General features: G+C 42.5%; 2 protein-coding genes and 1 long non-coding RNA gene across 12 annotated transcripts in view; 2 read left to right on the top strand and 1 right to left on the bottom strand.

Annotated features, from left to right (window-relative positions):
- LOC107178932 (zinc finger protein 558) overlaps positions 1-9,745 on the top strand; it is a 27,677-nt gene extending 17,932 nt beyond the window's left edge. For 4 of the 5 annotated variants that reach the window (XM_042978084.1, XM_042978085.1, XM_042978086.1 and 1 more), the window contains 3 exons: positions 5,522-5,617; positions 6,268-6,350; positions 6,832-9,745. In XM_042978084.1, coding sequence (XP_042834018.1) covers positions 5,522-5,617; positions 6,268-6,350; positions 6,832-7,614 — 962 coding nt within the window. In that variant the 3' untranslated portion in view covers positions 7,615-9,745. The remainder of the gene's footprint in view (positions 1-5,521; positions 5,618-6,267; positions 6,351-6,831) is intronic. The other variant, XR_006214638.1, reaches the window with a different exon arrangement.
- Positions 1-16,701, top strand: part of LOC102968890 (zinc finger protein 558) — a 101,785-nt gene that overhangs the window by 17,912 nt on the left and 67,172 nt on the right. The gene's annotated exons all lie outside the window — the stretch shown is intronic.
- The window catches only part of LOC122236568, a 17,120-nt gene extending 419 nt beyond the window's left edge, over positions 1-16,701 (bottom strand). The window contains exons 1-4 of one of the 5 annotated variants that reach the window (XR_006214642.1): positions 15,506-15,643; positions 11,741-12,491; positions 11,433-11,548; positions 10,976-11,063 (exon numbers count right to left, since the gene is read on the bottom strand). This is a non-coding gene — a long non-coding RNA (uncharacterized LOC122236568). Of the gene's footprint in view, positions 1-4,433; positions 4,634-7,728; positions 8,025-10,975; positions 11,064-11,432; positions 12,492-15,505; positions 15,644-16,355 lie in introns of those variants that run through there. The other 4 variants (XR_006214643.1, XR_006214641.1, XR_006214640.1 and 1 more) reach the window with 4 other exon arrangements.

Below are 16,701 nucleotides of genomic sequence, written 5' to 3'. Positions count from 1 at the left end.
TAACCAGAGTAACCAGCCTAGGGAAGGAAAGAGATAAGGAGCAGAAGTGGGAGGGAGAATATATCTCTCTCTCCAGAATTGACCTAGAGTTAATCCAGGCAATGCTGCATCACTTGTGGGGAGTAGCTGTCCACAGGGTCTGTGCCCCTCGGTGGAGACGCAGTTACCCAGTGCAAAGGGGCGTGGCTTGGCGTCATCTGGACCCACCTCCACTGTGGGCCCACCTTGGTGCTGGGGGGCGGCAATGGTGATTCCCCCAGTCTCTTCTCCACAGACCCCGACCGGTGGACTCAGTTTGAGTCTTCCTCACTGTGTCGCGGGTGCAGACGGGACGGTCCTTCTCGCTCCACCAACTCCCCTGACCCTGCGCTTGGCTAAGATTCACAGTCCCGTTCCCATGCGCTCTGGCACTGGGGAAGTGCCTCTCAGTGCAGCCCAATAGGTGGTCCCGGCTGGCTTTGTCTGTGCCACCGCACTTCAAGGAGGACTTCCATCTCCTACTGCAGACTGCGTCGGTGACCTCGCCACTGAGCCCCGGGGGTGGTGGACACAGGCAGGCTTTGTTCTGTCCCACCGCACTCTGGAGAAGTGGCCGCTTTCTCCCACTGCAGCCTGCGCCCCTGACCTACCACCGAACCCAGGGCTGGCTCCCCTCCTCCCCAGGTGCGTGAACAGGGAGCCGGCCCCAGTCCGAAGAAGGTCCTGCCGTTAGAGATGGGATCCCTCTGAGTCTCAGTACCAGGTCATTTTCCTGTGCAGATACAGTCCTACAGTTCCCTAGCCATTCTCTTCGCTTTGTCTCTCCGCAGAAGGGGACCCCTCCCCTCTGTGCCTACCCACCCTGTTCTATCTCCCCCAGTTCACAGTCACCCACCTATCCTTTCTCACGTTGTCCCATTTTCTTCCTGGTAGATTCAGTCTCTTTTCCTCCCAGACTCTTGGGGTTCAGAGTCCTTTGGCTTCAGCACTTCTTTGAGAGAGGCGGGAAGTAAGGATCCCCCTACTTCTCTGCCATGTTGACCCCTCCCTACCTCCCTCTTAGTGTGTTTAGATGTAAGTTGAGTCTCTTACGGAGAGCATATAATTGGATATTCTTTATCTGTTCTGCCCAAATCTGCCTTTTAGTTGGACAGATTAATCTATTAACATTTAAGATTATTATTGATAAAAAAAGACCTACTTATGCCATTTTGTTATTTTCTACGTGTTTTCTATCATTTTTGTTCCTCAATTCTTTCGTTGTGTGTGTGTGTGTGTGTGTGTGTGTGTGTTAAATGTTTTCTCATGGACCATTTTGATTCCCTGTCATTTCTTTTTATTTATTTGTTTTAATGGTTGTCCTGGGGATTACAGTTAACATTTTATTTTTTTTTAATTTTTATTTAATTTTTTAATTTAGATCCAAGTTAGCATATAGTGCAACAATGATTTCAGGAGTAGATTCCTTAATGCCACTTACCCATTTAGCCCATCCCCCTCCCACAACCCCTCCAGTAACCCTCAGTTTGTTCTCGATATCTAAGAGTCTCTTATGGTTTGTCCCCTTTCCTGTTTTTATATTATTTTTGCTTCCCTTCCCTTATGTTCATCTGTTCTGTGTCTTAAAGTCCTCATATGTGTGAAGTCATATGATATTTGTCTTTCTCTAATTTCGCTTAGCATACTACCCTCTAATTCCATCCACGTAGTTGCAAATGGCAAGATTTCATTTTTTGATTGCCGAGTAATATTCCATTTTATATATATATATATGTGTGTGTGTGTGTGTGTGTGTGTGTGTGTTAGTGTTATATAATGTGATATATACATATACATATACACCACATCTTTATCCATTCATCCATCGATGGACATTTGGGCTCTTTCCATGCTTTGGCTATTGTTGATAGTGCTGCTATAAAGATGGGGGTGCATGTGTCCCTTCGAAATAGCACACCTGTATCCCTTGGATAGATACCTAGTAGTGAAATTGCTGGGTCATAGGGTAGTTCTATTTTTAATTTTGGGGGGAACCTCCAGACTGTTTTCCAGAGTGGCTGCACCAATTTGCATTCCCACCAGCAGTGCAGAAGAGATCCTCTTTCTCCACATCCTTGCCAACATCTGTTGTCGCCTAAGTTGTTAATGTTAGCCATTCTGACAGGTGTGAGGTGGTATCTCATTGTGGTTTTGATTTCTATTTCTCTGATGATGAGTCATGTTGAGCATTTTTTCAGGTGTCGGTTGGCCATCTGGATGTCTTCTTTGGAAAAGTGTCTCTTCAGGTCTTTTGCCCATTTCTTCACTGGATTATTTGTTTTTTGGGTGTTGAGTTTGAGAAGTTGTTTATAGATTTTGGATACTAACTCTTTATCGGATATGTCATTTGCAGCTGTCTTCTCCCATTCTGTCGGTTGCCTTTTAGTTTTGCCGATTGTTTCCTTCGCTGTGCAGGAGCTTTTCATTTTGATTAGGTCCCAGTAGTTCATTTTTGCTTTTGTTTCCCTTGCCTCTGGAGACGTGTTGAGTAAGAAGTTGCTGTGGCCAAGATCAAAGAGGTTTTTGCCTGCTTTCTCCTCAGATTTTGATGCCTTCCTGTCTTCCATTTAGGTCTTTCATCCATTTTGAGTTTATTTTTGTGTATGGTGTAAGAAAGTGGTCCAGTTTCATTTTTCTGCCTGTCGCTGTCTAGTTTTCCCAGCACCACTTGCTGAAGCGACTGTCTTTATTCCATTGGATATTCTTTCCTGCTTTGTCAAGGATTAGTTGGCCATACGTTTGTGGGTCCATTTCTGGGTTCTCTATTCTGTTCCATTTATCTGAGTGTCTGTTCTTATGCCAGTGCCATACTTTCTTGATGATGACAGCTTGTAATACAGCGTAAGTCCGGCAATTAACATTTTAATTCATAGCAGCCTATTTTGATTTAATACCAACTTTGTTTTGATAGTATATAAAATTTTTGCTCTTATGTACCTGCGCACACACACACCTGCTTTCTTTTGTTTTGCCACAAATTACACCTTTATACCTTGTGTGCCCATTAACATAGATTTACAATTACTGGTGTAGGCATTTATCTTTTAAATCATATAAGAGAAAGAGTTCCAAACCAAAAAGATAAGCATTATAAACCAAAAATAGCCAATTACTATTGGCCTGTGTATTTTCAGTTATCAGGTTATTTCTTTATGTGGATTTGCATTAATATCCATTATCCTTTCATTTCAGCCTGAAAGTCTCCCATTAGCATTTCTTGTAGGGCAGATGTGCTCGTGAGCTCTGTGCCTCTCAGTGTAACCTTATACTTGGGGTTTCTTAAGCTTCTTGGCTGTGTACATTTGTGTCTTTGTCAAATTTGGGGAAATTTTTGCCCGTATTTCTTCAAATATTCTTTCTACCTCATTCTCTTCTCCACTTAAGGAATTCCCATGATGTGTATATTGGTATGTTTGATGGGATCCCACAGGTCTCTTGGGCTCTGTTCTTATTTTTTTTCCTTCTTTTTTCTTTCTGTTCTTCCAGGGAGGTAATGTAAATCATCCTGTCTTCATGGTTATTGATTCTTCTGCCTGCTCACATCTGCTGTTGAACTCTCCTTGTGAACTTTTCATTTCAGTTATTGTACTTTTCAGCTCCAAAATTTCTGTGTAGTTTCTCTTTGTCATTTCTGTCTCTTTCACATGGGTTCTAGTTCATCAGAATTGTCACGGTTTCCTTTAGGTCTTTGAGCATACTTAAAAGAGTTGACTTAAATCCTTTGAGGGGCGCCTGGGTGGCCCAGTTGGTTGAGCGTCTGACTTCAGTTCAGGTCATGATCTCTTGGTTCACGAGTTTGAGCCCCACATCGGGCTCATTGTAGTCAGCCTGTCAGTGCGGAGCCCAGTTCGGCTCTTTCTGCTTACACTCTCGCTCTCAAAAACTAAATAAAAAATTTAAATTCTTTGACTAGTGAGTCTGATGTTTGGGCTTCCTTCGGAGCAGTTTCTACTCATTTTTTTTTCTTGCAGTGGGCCATACATTTGTTTCTTTGCCTGCCTCATACTTTTAGTGTTAAAACTGGGCATTTGGAACATTATTATACAGCAATTCTGGAATCCAGTTTCTCTCCACCACCAGAATTTGTTATCGTTGCTGTTGAATGTATGTTTAGTGATACCTGTGTACTAATTTCGTAATCTGTATTTGTCACGTGTGGTCCCTGAAGACTGTCACGTTAGTTTTGTGGTTAGCTAGTGGTTGGTCAGAGGTTTTCTTGGGGGCCTGGAACAAAAAGTAAAACACCTGTAGTCTCTGCAGATGTGTTCTGTGTGGGTGTCCAGGGCCTACCTTCAAAATCAGCAGGCAATTGGCAACTCTCCATAATCTTTACTTTCTGCTTGTGCAGAACCTGAAGGTCAGCCAGAATTGAGGACTTAATGCAATTTCAGGTCTTTTCTGACCATGTGCCCGACCCTGGCTTTCTAGATTCAAAGAAATATGAGGGAGATTTTTTAAAAATTCCCCCAAACATCTTATTCCATAGTTTTCCTCCCAGGCTTCTTGGTTAGTTTTTTGTTTTCCTCTACTATTTCACTTGCCTCTGGTGGTGATGGCTGAGATATTTGCCTTTAAATGTGTTCAGCACATGCCTCGTGGGTAGACAGCTCAGCCCCTGGAGTGTGGGATTAGATAAATAAAGGCAATATGGAAACCAATTTGACAATAAATTTCATATATTGAAAAAAAAAAAGTAAGTGTAAGAAAAAGTTTATAAAGTAAAAAAAAAATAATTAAAAATTAAAAAAAAAGATAAAGGCAAGCCAGAAAAGTCAAATCAGACAACCACGGATCTTTGACAATAAATAGATCCCCCCTGCTCCCTGCAGTACTAGGAATGTGGGCTGTCATCTGCAAGGTCACAGCCAAAGCAGTGAATAGATTAGACAGGGGTCAGTTAAAATGTCAGCTGGTTGTTGTCCTTGATTAAACATTTTCCAGTTGCTGTAAACTTTTGATAAGTTTCCAAAGTTCTGATAAAGTTGGTTCTGATGGTGTTCCCCAGTTTAGTCACTGTTTTTGTGGAGTTATGGACTTTCGGTTTAACAGCCCTTAATTTTCACTGTTGTCACTTCTCACAAGTCTTTCTGAGGCACTTCGATGTTCCTGGGTCTGTGCTGGGTTTAGGAATAGAGTGATGAATGAGACAGACGTGGTCCCCACCCTCCTGGAGCTTTCTGTCTGATACCTTCCCTGTGAACTGAATAGCTGTTCCTTACCCTGACTTTATATTCTCTGTGGTTAAAAGCTTTAGAGCTTTTGAAGTATGTTATGTAAACTTGGACATGGACTTTGGGACTGTTTATATCCTGTCACCTGGACATTGAGGATGCTTGAATTTTTGTTTCTGGAGAGTTACTATACCCATTAGAATTTATGCGTGGTTACTCCACTGTTGCAGACGTCATAGTGGCTCATCTTCAGAATTGTTGGCTCCAGTTTCATGGAGTTGCTTGTCACCTGCACAGTCCCCCTACATCATGTGTCTTTTCTCCACAAATAGGGTGTCATGTTGATAAACCCAGTCTGACCTCCCAGCTGGAGCAAGAAGACAAAGTGATGACACAGGAGCGAGGAATTCTTCCCGGCACCTGTCCAGGTGAGCACCAGGTGGACAGGCGGATAGGAGTCTTCTTAAGGAATAGGTCTGGCCAGTGATTTGGGGCATGGGAATAGTGCATTCAGGAAACGTCAGTCAGGAACGTTTGTAACATGTCCTTTTTTCTGGCAGAGATGGTCAAGAACATTTGGTATGAGCTTCTTCGTGTATGTTCCTTCTTTTTACCTTTCTGTTCAACATCTCATGCGTTACCTTGGACTCAGAGGGGGGAAAAAAGACGTATCTCTTTTCCTTTGAAGTGTACTTAACATATAGTGTTACATCAGTTTCAGGTGCACAACGTAGTGATTTGATAAGTTTATAAGTTATACTGTGCTCACCACAAGTGTAGCTGCTGTCTGTCATCGGACAATGCTAATACATTTCTTTTCCTTTTTAAGTTTAAACCTCATAGGAGCACTTTATCCAATTCCTTCCTACTTTGCATTCCTGATAATCCCTTCTTTTGTAAATCTCTGATCAGTCTTAATCCTTCTAGAATCCTTTAATACCTATAGTTTTCATACTCACATCCCTTTCATGGCAAACTTCCTCAAAAACCCTGATCCCTCAGAGTCTGCCTTTACTCATGTATGTACTTTACTATTCCTTTCCTCCATCAACTTAAATTTCTTTTCCATTTGTTTCAGGTTTGGAGACTGTACTTAAAGCCAAATGGTTAACTCCTAAGAAGCACGTTTTTAGAAAAGAACATTCCAATGGTATTAAAGCGGTAAGACTAACCTGGCTGATTTCTGGTTTTTTACAGTAGGAAAGTAAGTTAGAAAAGTCACAAAGTAAACAGTCATAGTATCATTTACAGATGAGGAAATTTTGTCTCTGGAGAGATACTGTGAAAAGTTGTGAATTTGGAGAAAACCGTAAGTTAGCTCCAAACTTGTTTCTTCACTGGGAGTTTCCACTTGTAAATATTTCCTTAAATGTGACTACGATATTGATCGTTGAAATATAAAGTGGTCTTAAGTTTATCAGAAGATGCTCTGTGAATATGATAAGGATTTGTGGCAAAGCATCCTTCTTTTTTAACTTCTAACAGCTCAAACTTGGCAGAAGCCACATACAAGCACTGAAAATAGCCAAAACGTCAATTGTAATAATGTAACAGAATTCCTGAAAAAGAGAATTCCTATGACATAAAATTCATTAAATATTAAAAATACTATAAATGATAGTTATCATTCATCTCTTAACAGGAAAGAAATCATCTCGGAGTGAAAGTCAATGAATGTAATCAGTGCTTTAAAGTCTTCAGCACAAAATCTAACCTCACTCAGCACAAGAGAATTCATACTGGAGAAAAACCCTATGACTGTAATCAGTGTGGCAAGTCCTTCAGCAGTAGATCCTACCTGACCATTCACAAGAGGATACACAATGGGGAGAAGCCCTATGAATGCACGGACTGTGGCAAAGCCTTCAATGATCCCTCATCCCTGAGGCTGCACGTGAGAATTCACACTGGAGAAAAACCCTACGAATGTAATCAGTGTTTCCACGTCTTCCGCACCAGTTGTAACCTCAAAAGCCACAAGAGAATTCATACGAGAGAGAATCACCATGAGTGTAATCAGTGTGGCAAGGCCTTCAGCACGAGGTCCTCCCTCACCGGGCATAATAGTATTCATACGGGGGAGAAACCTTATGAGTGCCACGACTGTGGGAAAGCCTTCAGGAAGAGCTCCTATCTGACCCAGCACATGAGAACTCATACTGGAGAAAAACCCTATGAGTGTGATCAGTGTGGAAAATCCTTCAGCAGTAGCTTTTCTCTTACTGTGCACAAGAGAATTCACACTGGGGAGAAACCCTATGAATGCAGTAACTGTGGGAAAGCCTTCAATAATCTCTCCGCTGTTAAGAAACACGTGAGGACTCACACTGGAGAGAAACCCTACGAATGTAATCATTGTGGGAAATCTTTCACCACTAACTCTTACCTTTCTGTGCACAAGAGAATTCATAATAGGTGGATATGAGTACAGTAATTAGGAAAGCGTTCATTGATCTCTTAACCCTCAGACAACTGACGGTAACTCACTAGATGGGTGAGTTATCTGCTGCTGCCTAAAAAATTTCCCTCCAAAACATAGTGGCTTCAAACCTCATACATTTATTATAATTTCTGTAGGTCGGGAATCTGGAAGCGTCCTAGCTGTGTAGTCCTGGCGCAGAATCTGTCATGAGGTGAGATCAAGATGTCTGCTGGAGCCACAATCACCGGAGTCTTTACTGATACAGAATCTGCTTCCAGAATGGCTCACCCACATGTCTAGCAAGTTAATGCCAGTTGTTGGCAGAGAATCTTCATTACTTCACTCTCCAGAGGGCCAAGTATCTTCATGACGTAGCATCAGGTTCCTCCCAAAGCATTTGATCTACAGGAGAGCTAATGCAGAAGCCACATTGTCTTTTTTGACCCATCCTCAGGAGGACATACTATCATTTCTTCCGTACTGTATTGCTTACAGAGTGGGAAGAAACAACACAGGGTATATATATATAAGGAGACAGATCATAAGGAACCATCTGAGGAGTTTCCATGAAATCAATGAAGAAAAGCCTTTAGCAGACTCTCATTCTGTCAATCTATTGTATATGAAGTAGCCCTCGGTAACTTATGTCAATTCCCTCTGGAGAGAAACCTCATGAGTGCAATCTTTGTGGTAAGCTTTCAGCTCAAAGTCACCCTAATGTGCACAGAAGATTATGTGTGGAGAGAAACCTGAGGAGCGCAGTAGCTACAGGAAAGCCTTCAGTGATATCTCTAGGGAGTCACATAACAGTTCACACTAGGGGAAAAACCTCATGACTATCCTCAGAATGCAAAAGCCTTCAGCGACACTCATCCCATAGAGCACATGTGAGAAATCACTACAGAGGAATCCTAAAAGGAATGTGGGAAACCCTTGAGCACAAGCGTTTGCGTTACTGAGCGAAAGATGGGGAGAGATTCCGAATACAATTACTGTGGGAAAGCCTCGAATGTTCTCTTAGTTTTTAAGAGGCACGAGGGTTTATTCTGGAGAGAAATTCCCTTCGACTGTCATCAGTACTGGAAAGTCATTTTTCCACATTCCTTAGGAAACTGAGAATTCACTGCAAAGACACTTGTGAATATAAAGACTGAGGGAATGCCTTTGATGATACCTCTTACATTAGGAAAAATAGGAAGTTTTCTTTGGAGGCAAAAGTTGTGAGTGTATCAATTTGGAAAAAATCTTTCAGTGATTCTTTGTTGGTTTGTGAGAACTCACATTGTAGGGAAACCCTAGAAAAGTGATGCCTCAGCTCTTTACTGAGGGGCCACAAAATAAGTTAAACTGGGAATGGAAATTATCAATTTGAGTGTGGGTTTACCTTTATCTCATCCTAAGATCGGGCCACTAGTTCATTAATTTTCAGTCTTTTTGTTTTAGTATAAACATGTCTATAGCCATACCTAAAATAAACCTTAAATTATGTTCCATAGTTTTGTATGTAACATGTTAACTCTAATTTACTCTTTAAAAACATCAGTACATAGCATATCCAAAAAGACATTTCTGAATATCTCCTGAGTGAATTAGTTTATCATTAGTGGAAATTAGACCGTATTTACTATATACTTTTTCTAGTTTAATGGCATTTTTGTCAGGTAAGCGGACTTTACGATGCTCATTGTTTTTTATCTTTCTCCTCTAGTATGGCATTTTGTTTAGCTTCTTTCCCAATGCCCATCGTCCCCCACTCATTTATGTAAAAAATGTTTTCGTTGTCATTCAAGTTGTCAATGAGCAGGATTAAAAATGCACAACTTATAAGGCTTCTCTGAGGCCCAGAGAGGTATTGCCTGGCTCTGCTGACCATGAGGAGTAGGTAGAAGTCACTGGGGAGAACACCATCCGGCTCGTTCCCCACCTGTATCCTGTTCATCTTACCCGTGCTTTCTCTTGAAAGTCGACTCAAGGCCAAGAGTCGGAAGCGCTCTATTTTGATCATGATGCCAGACACCATAGTGTAGCACAAAATGACAGTGACATGGGCTCCCCCCGGACCTCTGATTGGCGGTCTCAGCTCTGGACTGCTTATGCCCAGACTACTCCTTACATGATTAAAAGTAACCTCTAACTGGTTGAAGCCAAAGTCTTTTTCTCGGGGGGTTTGTTTTTGAGGTGGTGTTCTGTTCATGTCCAGCTGAATGCAATATCTAACTAGGAAACCTATTAGTTGGTCCCATTTGATAAGTGTTCCATATTTCTTTGAAAATAATGTATATTCTCTAAGTTTTCGATGTAGACTATGTGCCCATTAACTCAAGTTAATTGTGTTTTCAGATATAGTATGTACATTCAGGTTTTTGTCCTCAAACTTATTTAGTGGTAGATGTCTATTAAAGTCCTCTTCTAAGGATATGGATTAACGGGTTTTTTTTTTTTTGTCATTTCTGTCATTTTTTTCTTTATATATTTGGATGTATAACTAAATACATTCAGGATTAGTTTTTTTTTTCCTTGTGAATTGTTCCTTTTTATGTAGGGGTCATTTTTTTTATAATGAAGTATTTCAGTACATTAATAAATGACTAAACATTTATGTAGCCCTTCCTATAGCTGAGGCACTTTTCTGAATGCCTTATGAAAATACGAACTTATTGAGTACTCAGTATAAGCTTAAGAAGTATGTACTATTATTATTCCCATTTTACAGATGAGAAAACTAACATGATATACTGGTAACTTGCCTGAACTCACTGGCTAGTAAATAGTAGAGCCCAGGTTTGAACCCCATCTGTGCTCTTAACCACTAGTCTATCTACTGAGTATATTCTATATGCCAGGCCCTGTTTGAGACACTGGTGTTTATAGCAATGCATGAAATGTACGTTTTGCTATTGAAGCACTTACATTCTAATGGGGGAAGACAGATTATAGAAAAATCAATAAGAGTTGCTATTTTAAGTGTTGATCAGAAAAACATGATAAAATAGTTAAGGGGGGATTGGGATCTTACCATTGTATATAAAATAGGAAGGGAAGGCCTCTTAGCCAAGAGACACTTGAGCAGAGACCTTAACGAGTTGGGACAGTGAGTCAAAGTGTGTGGCAAGAGCAGGCTTTTCATGCAACGTCCCGCCGCAGAGCAGCCAACGGAGATGAGCGTAGAACGAGCTGGGGGTGTAGTGAGGGTGTGATAGAGGATGATGTGGTCAGAGATGTGGATCTTGATCTTGTTGGATTTTATTGTCCCATTAGGACTTTTTCTTATACTTTGAGCTGGCATGCCAGTCAGAGTCCCAGCAGGAAGCAACTGACACAGACTAGGACACTTCAAGGGAGTTTTCATAAAGAGGCTACTCACAGAGTTGTGGACAGGATGGAGGAAAACCACAAGAAGTCGTTGGTACCCAGTAGCGGGTAAGGCCAGGGTTCTGTTAACATCCCTACCCCTGAAAGGATAAGAGAAGGGGACAATTACTGAAATCCACAGACAAGAGAGGAAAGAACTGCATTCCAGGAGCTGGGGGGAGGGGGTCGGGGGTAGCATCCAGCTCCACGTTCTGCAAGAAATAGCCAGAGCTAGACATCCCCTTCTTTCATCCTTCTGATTTCATGCCTAGGGTCCCCATTGACCAAACCCAACCAAAGGCCACAAGGCAAGGAATCCCACTGATGTAGTTCATATTGATTAATGTTACTAGACTCAAAGGTAGAGAAAGTGGGTCCCCTGGGGCAAATGGAAGCTATCCAGAACTTTTCGCCCCGTTTGCTTCTCAGAATCTACTTTTGTCAGTCACCTGCGTAGAAAGTTCACATACCTGAATTGTAGCAGCCGCTGTACCATCTGGGTATTGTCAAAGCACTGATGCTCCCACCCATAGTCTAGAACAGTTGCCTTCACACGTGTTCTTCATATAAGGTAGGTCAGGGGACTCTTGGGAGGAAATCACAAAAATAATTAACCTAAAAGCCCGAGTGACCAGAGGGCTTTTTACCAGCAAAGTAAGGGTCCCATGGAGCTTTATGACTGCATAGGTAACCCTATGCCAGCTGACGCGGGGCTTCTGTTACACAGTGTGGGCAGAGGACATTTGGCACTCAGGCAATCCTTTGGCATGTCTCTTACCCCAGGTTTTTGTTTGTTTTTGGTAAATAAATGTAGCAGCTGTAGCCTGAGAAGGGCCTGTTGGCCAGATGTTCAGACTCCTCAGGGCTGAGGATCCAGACCAGCCCTCCAAGTCCAGCAGAGGTCGTAGTCACGGGTGAAGGGAATCGAGGATGGGATGGTAGAAGTGTGGCCATTAAGTATCCGTTGCAGCACCGCGAAAAGCTGCTGTCGAGAGCGATCTGTAATTTGTTCACCGATCTTCCTCCTGTAAGTTTCTCCAAGCAAGAGGACTAACCAGAATCCCGTGTGCGTTCACTTCCAAGAAGCAAGTGCCTCTGAGTGGCCTGAGTGTTGCGCCATAATGGAGACGGTGGAATAGTTCTCAGATCCTTCTTTCAGGACTCTTTAAGGCACTCATGCCCCCAGCTGCTGGAAGTGTTCTAATGGCTTGTGCCACCATGCTCTCAGGAATTCTCTTGGGCCAAAGGAAAGTACCACACCTAAGGCTAAGTCCGCCCCCGCCCCGGGGTAGCCCACTTCCAATGACTGGTTCCTACGGGGAGTGCAAATGCCCAGATTCCTTTGCCTCGATTTGTGATACCCTGAAAGGCCACCTCAGCCCTGGAACTCCCCGTGAGATCAACTGTCATCTCCGTTTTGACCTTATCAGAGTTCAGTCTCTTGTCCTGCCCAATCTTGGTTCTCTCCTTTAGAGATGGTTACCTCAAGCAAGTGACAAACTTCTTGTCCCAAAGTTTTATTTCTTCATCTGTCAAATAGAAATGATAGAAGGCCTACTTTGTAGACTTGTATTAAGTATTCAATTAGTTAACATATGTAAAGCATTTATGGGGCTTCTAGTGTATATATATAGGAAACATTATTTTACCTTTTATTATAACCTAATTGAAACATCATAGGAATGTACTGAGCAAAATAAGCCACACACAAAAAAAGAGTAAATATTATATGAGACTCTAAATTCCAAGAATAGCAAAAAAAAAAAAAAAAAAAAAATCTGTGATAGGAAAAAAAATCAGAATGGTGGTTGTATCTAAACACACTGAGATGTGACAGGAAGGAACTTCATGGAGGAGAATGTTCTATATCTCAATTGGAGTGTAGGTTACATAAGTATATGCAATTGTCAAAATGTATTGAATGATACACTCAAGATACGTACATTGAACTGTATGCAACTCCTGCCTCAACTTGATTTATTTTGCTAAGTGAAAGAAGCCAGACATGAAAAGCCATTTCTTGTATGATTACATTGTATGACATTTAGTAAAAGGCAAAACTGTAGGGAAGGACAACAAATCAGTGGTTTTCAGGGACAAGGAGTAAGAGAGAGGGGGGAATGACCACAAAGGGGCAACTGAAAGGAATTTGGGAGTGATGGAATTGTTCTCTCGTGGCTGTGTTGATGGACACAGCTCTAGACGCTTGCCAAAACCCATAGAACTAGACAGCATAAAGAGTGACTATTACTGTCGGTTAAAAAAATCCACCAGGTAGCAGAGGGAATGCAAAATAGAATAAACTATAATACAGGAGCCTAACTATACAAATGAATAACATAATCACAAGGAAGAAAACCAAATTTACTCTGGAAAACTGTATATTTTGACAAGAGATGTAAGGCTGACTATGAAAAGAACCGTCTGGAAACCCTCTGGTTGAAAATGGGTTTCTTACAATGGTGTGGATTAGCGATTGTGAAACTACTTTATGTGTGTACTAGAGTTGAACAAGTAAATATGTGGTAAATTATGAAAGCCAGTTTCTTACTCTCAAAGAGATAGGTTGCAAACAAGGAAAGAGAGAAGGCTAGAATAAACACAGTGGCGTTGGAGTGGATTGGAATTGGAGGGATCAGTATGAATTCATGCTTTTTGATAGGTGGATGGATAGGTGTTTGTGTGCACGCACACGCATGTGCATAGGATAGTACACTTACATGTATTTTCAAGGCCTATCAGCTCAGGAGGCCTAGTAGCAATGAGAATATCTATCACCCACTGAGATCTTGGTTTCTAGAGTAATATTCTTAAAAAAAAAAAAAAAGCGCTCTTTGGAGAAATAGGGGGCTGTCACAGGGAATATAGAACCTGATCCTAAAATGTCTGAATTTCTTTTCATGGAACATAAAGGTTGACAAAGAAGAAGCCCCAAAAATCTGCCTAAAAATTCCCCTCAGGTCTTTAAATAACACCTAAGCTGTTCATGTACAGAGAAAGACTGTAGGAGGCTTAGAAGAGAGTAGCTAGAGAAAGCTGAAGATTGTGCAGAAAATTCAGAGATCATACATGCCAGTAGTCGGAGGTTGGTTTTTGGACCCATCTGGAGTGGAATGATGAGAGAAGAAAAGAGAGAAAGAGACAGGAGAAGGAAAGGGAAGATGAGGGGAGAGGAAGGGAGGGGAGAGGAAGGGAAGGGAAAGGAAAGGAAAAGAGAAAAGAGGGAGGAAGAAAGGAAAAGAAACAGGGAGGGAGGGAAGGAAAGAGAAAAAGAGAAAAAGAGGGAAAAAAAGAAAGGTTTTTACTTATGCCCCTACAAATGTCACACCCTGACAGTAAGTACCATGCACTACAAGTAAGGACTGCATCTTAGAAGTCAGTGCAAAACTGAAATACATCTGTGCTTTTAGAGGCTAAAATCTAGACTTCAGAGGCTCAAGGTGGCCCATTAGTACCATAACTGCCTGCCATAACGAAACCTAATCTTTAGAGGAAGGTACCATAATTAAGAACCTCTACCAAGTATATTGTTCACAAGATCCAGCAAACAAGAGCAATAGACACGCAAAGTCTGCAGGAAGATGTTGTCAATTAAGAATATAGAAATCTAGGGGCACCTGGGTGGCTCAGTCGGTTAAACGTCTGACTTCAGCTCAGGTCATGATCTCACAGTTTGTGAGTTCGAGCCCCGCATTGGGCTCTGTGCTGACAGCTCCGAGCCTGGATTCTGTGTCTCCCTCTCTCTTTCTGCCCCTCCCCTACTCTCACTCTGTCTCTGTCTCTGTCTCTCTCTCTCTCAAAAATAAACATTAAAAAAAGAAGAAGAATATAGAAATCCATCGGAGCAGGCCCAGAGACCAGATATTGGAGTTAGCAGACAAGGACTTCAAAACAACTATGAATAATGTTTTTTAAAAACGGGGAAAACGTGGAAAAATTGTAGAAAAAGAAAGACAAGCTGCAAATCTTCAAACCAACTGAAGAAAGGACATGTTGCCTTCAAAGGAGCAACAGTAAGACTGACGATTTTTCAAAAGAAACTATGGAAGCAAAAAAATAACATCCAACATCCAAAGGGTTGAATGGGGGGGGGGGGTAGGGTATTAACCACGAATGTAAAACTCAATGACCTAAGAAAAATATTCTTTGAAAATGCAGAAAATGGAAGACGTGTTCCAACGGGGGTGGGGGGGGGGTTGTTAAAAAAGCAAAAGCTGAAATAACGGCAGAACTGCACCTCAAGAAAAACTAAAGAGAGTTTTCAGGTGAAGGGAAATCAGTTCACGTGAAGACAAATAACTCCAAGAATCAAGATCAGCAGGAGACAAAATGTAAGTAAATATAAATGTATGTTGACTGTGTAAAACAACCCTGTATAGTTTCACAACTTTTATGTAAGCCTAAACTTTTTCAAAATAAAATACTTTTAAAACACATTGAACTGATTGCCCAAAGCTAGAGATGATGTAAGCCGCTGCAAGAGAGCTCCCAGTCCGCCCCCACAAGACCAGACATTATGGGAACCCCAACAAGTGCTGCTCACCGTCGACATCCCAGGCAAGACGACAGACGCCCTAGCCGAGGACCACCAGTTCCATCCCAGGACTAGAGACAACGGGACCTCAGATACCAACTGTCATTACCCAAACACAAATGACGGGGTCTGAGCAAGCAAGCCCCCCCCCCCCAGTCCCCTCAAAACTAGGAACGAGAGGAACTCCAAGTACCCCCTTCGGTAGCTTTAATTCTAGAAGCGATGGCAGCCCCAGCAGTGACTCCTTCAGCTGCTCAACACTAGGCAGTGGGGATCCCCAGTCCACTGACCGCCCACCCCCCCCAGTCTCTACCAACAGTACAGGCAAGGGGAGACCCAGAAAGTGACTCTTCTTGTTCTACCCCCAAACTGGATAAGAATGACCTATATAAAGACTCCCCTAGTCCCCATCACTAGAGATACATGGAATCCCATGCAAATATCCCCCTGATCCTCTCCTCACATTAGAGACCATGGAACCTCTTCATGGCCCCTCCCTGTCGCACCAACACTTGAAAAATGGGATCCCCAGGCAGGCAGTGACCTCACAGTCCCCTGGCACCAGACACAATAGGAGCCCCAGCCTCATACTTCCCAGTTACCTCCAGCATCATGATGGTTTCATCTGATGATACAAGTCTCAACAAGTGATTCCCCCATATCCCTCCAAGATTCGTGATGATGGAAATCCCAAAAAGCAACTTGTAATCCCCACACACGAAAGGAGACAGGAGCCCCAGCAAATGCCTCACCATTCTCACTCAGCACGAGTCACAGCTTGCCTCCCTTGACTCCCCCAGACCAGGTAGACAAATATCCCCAGCAAAGAGCAACCCGTCTCCCCCAAGGGAAGCAATACCAGTTTCAACAGGCAAGACTCCAGGTTCTCCAACACAGGTGTCAGGCAGTCCCAGAAAACTGCATCTATTCCCATGGTCACAAAATAAAGTTGATGGAAGGGTCAGCAAGCAGCACCCTCAACCGAATGAGGAGGGAAGCCCACAGTGTAAATCCCTCAAGTCCTCCCAGCATGAGATGACTGCCCCTGTGCGGACCCTCCTTTATCCCAAGCACAGAATCATCTGAGCCCCAGCAGGTAACTTCTCAGCCTCTTCGTGCAATACAGAGATCTCTGTCCCCAAGTTATAGTGGATAGGTAGAGCCCCATCAAACCAAATGTCCCTCGTCTTAGGGAATGTTGAGGA

Source organism: Panthera tigris, chromosome A2 (genome assembly GCF_018350195.1).
Source record: "Panthera tigris isolate Pti1 chromosome A2, P.tigris_Pti1_mat1.1, whole genome shotgun sequence".
Taxonomy (NCBI): domain Eukaryota; kingdom Metazoa; phylum Chordata; class Mammalia; order Carnivora; family Felidae; genus Panthera; species Panthera tigris.
The sequence above is the reverse complement of the archived record's forward strand: the minus strand, read 5'-3'. Positions and strand labels throughout refer to the sequence as shown.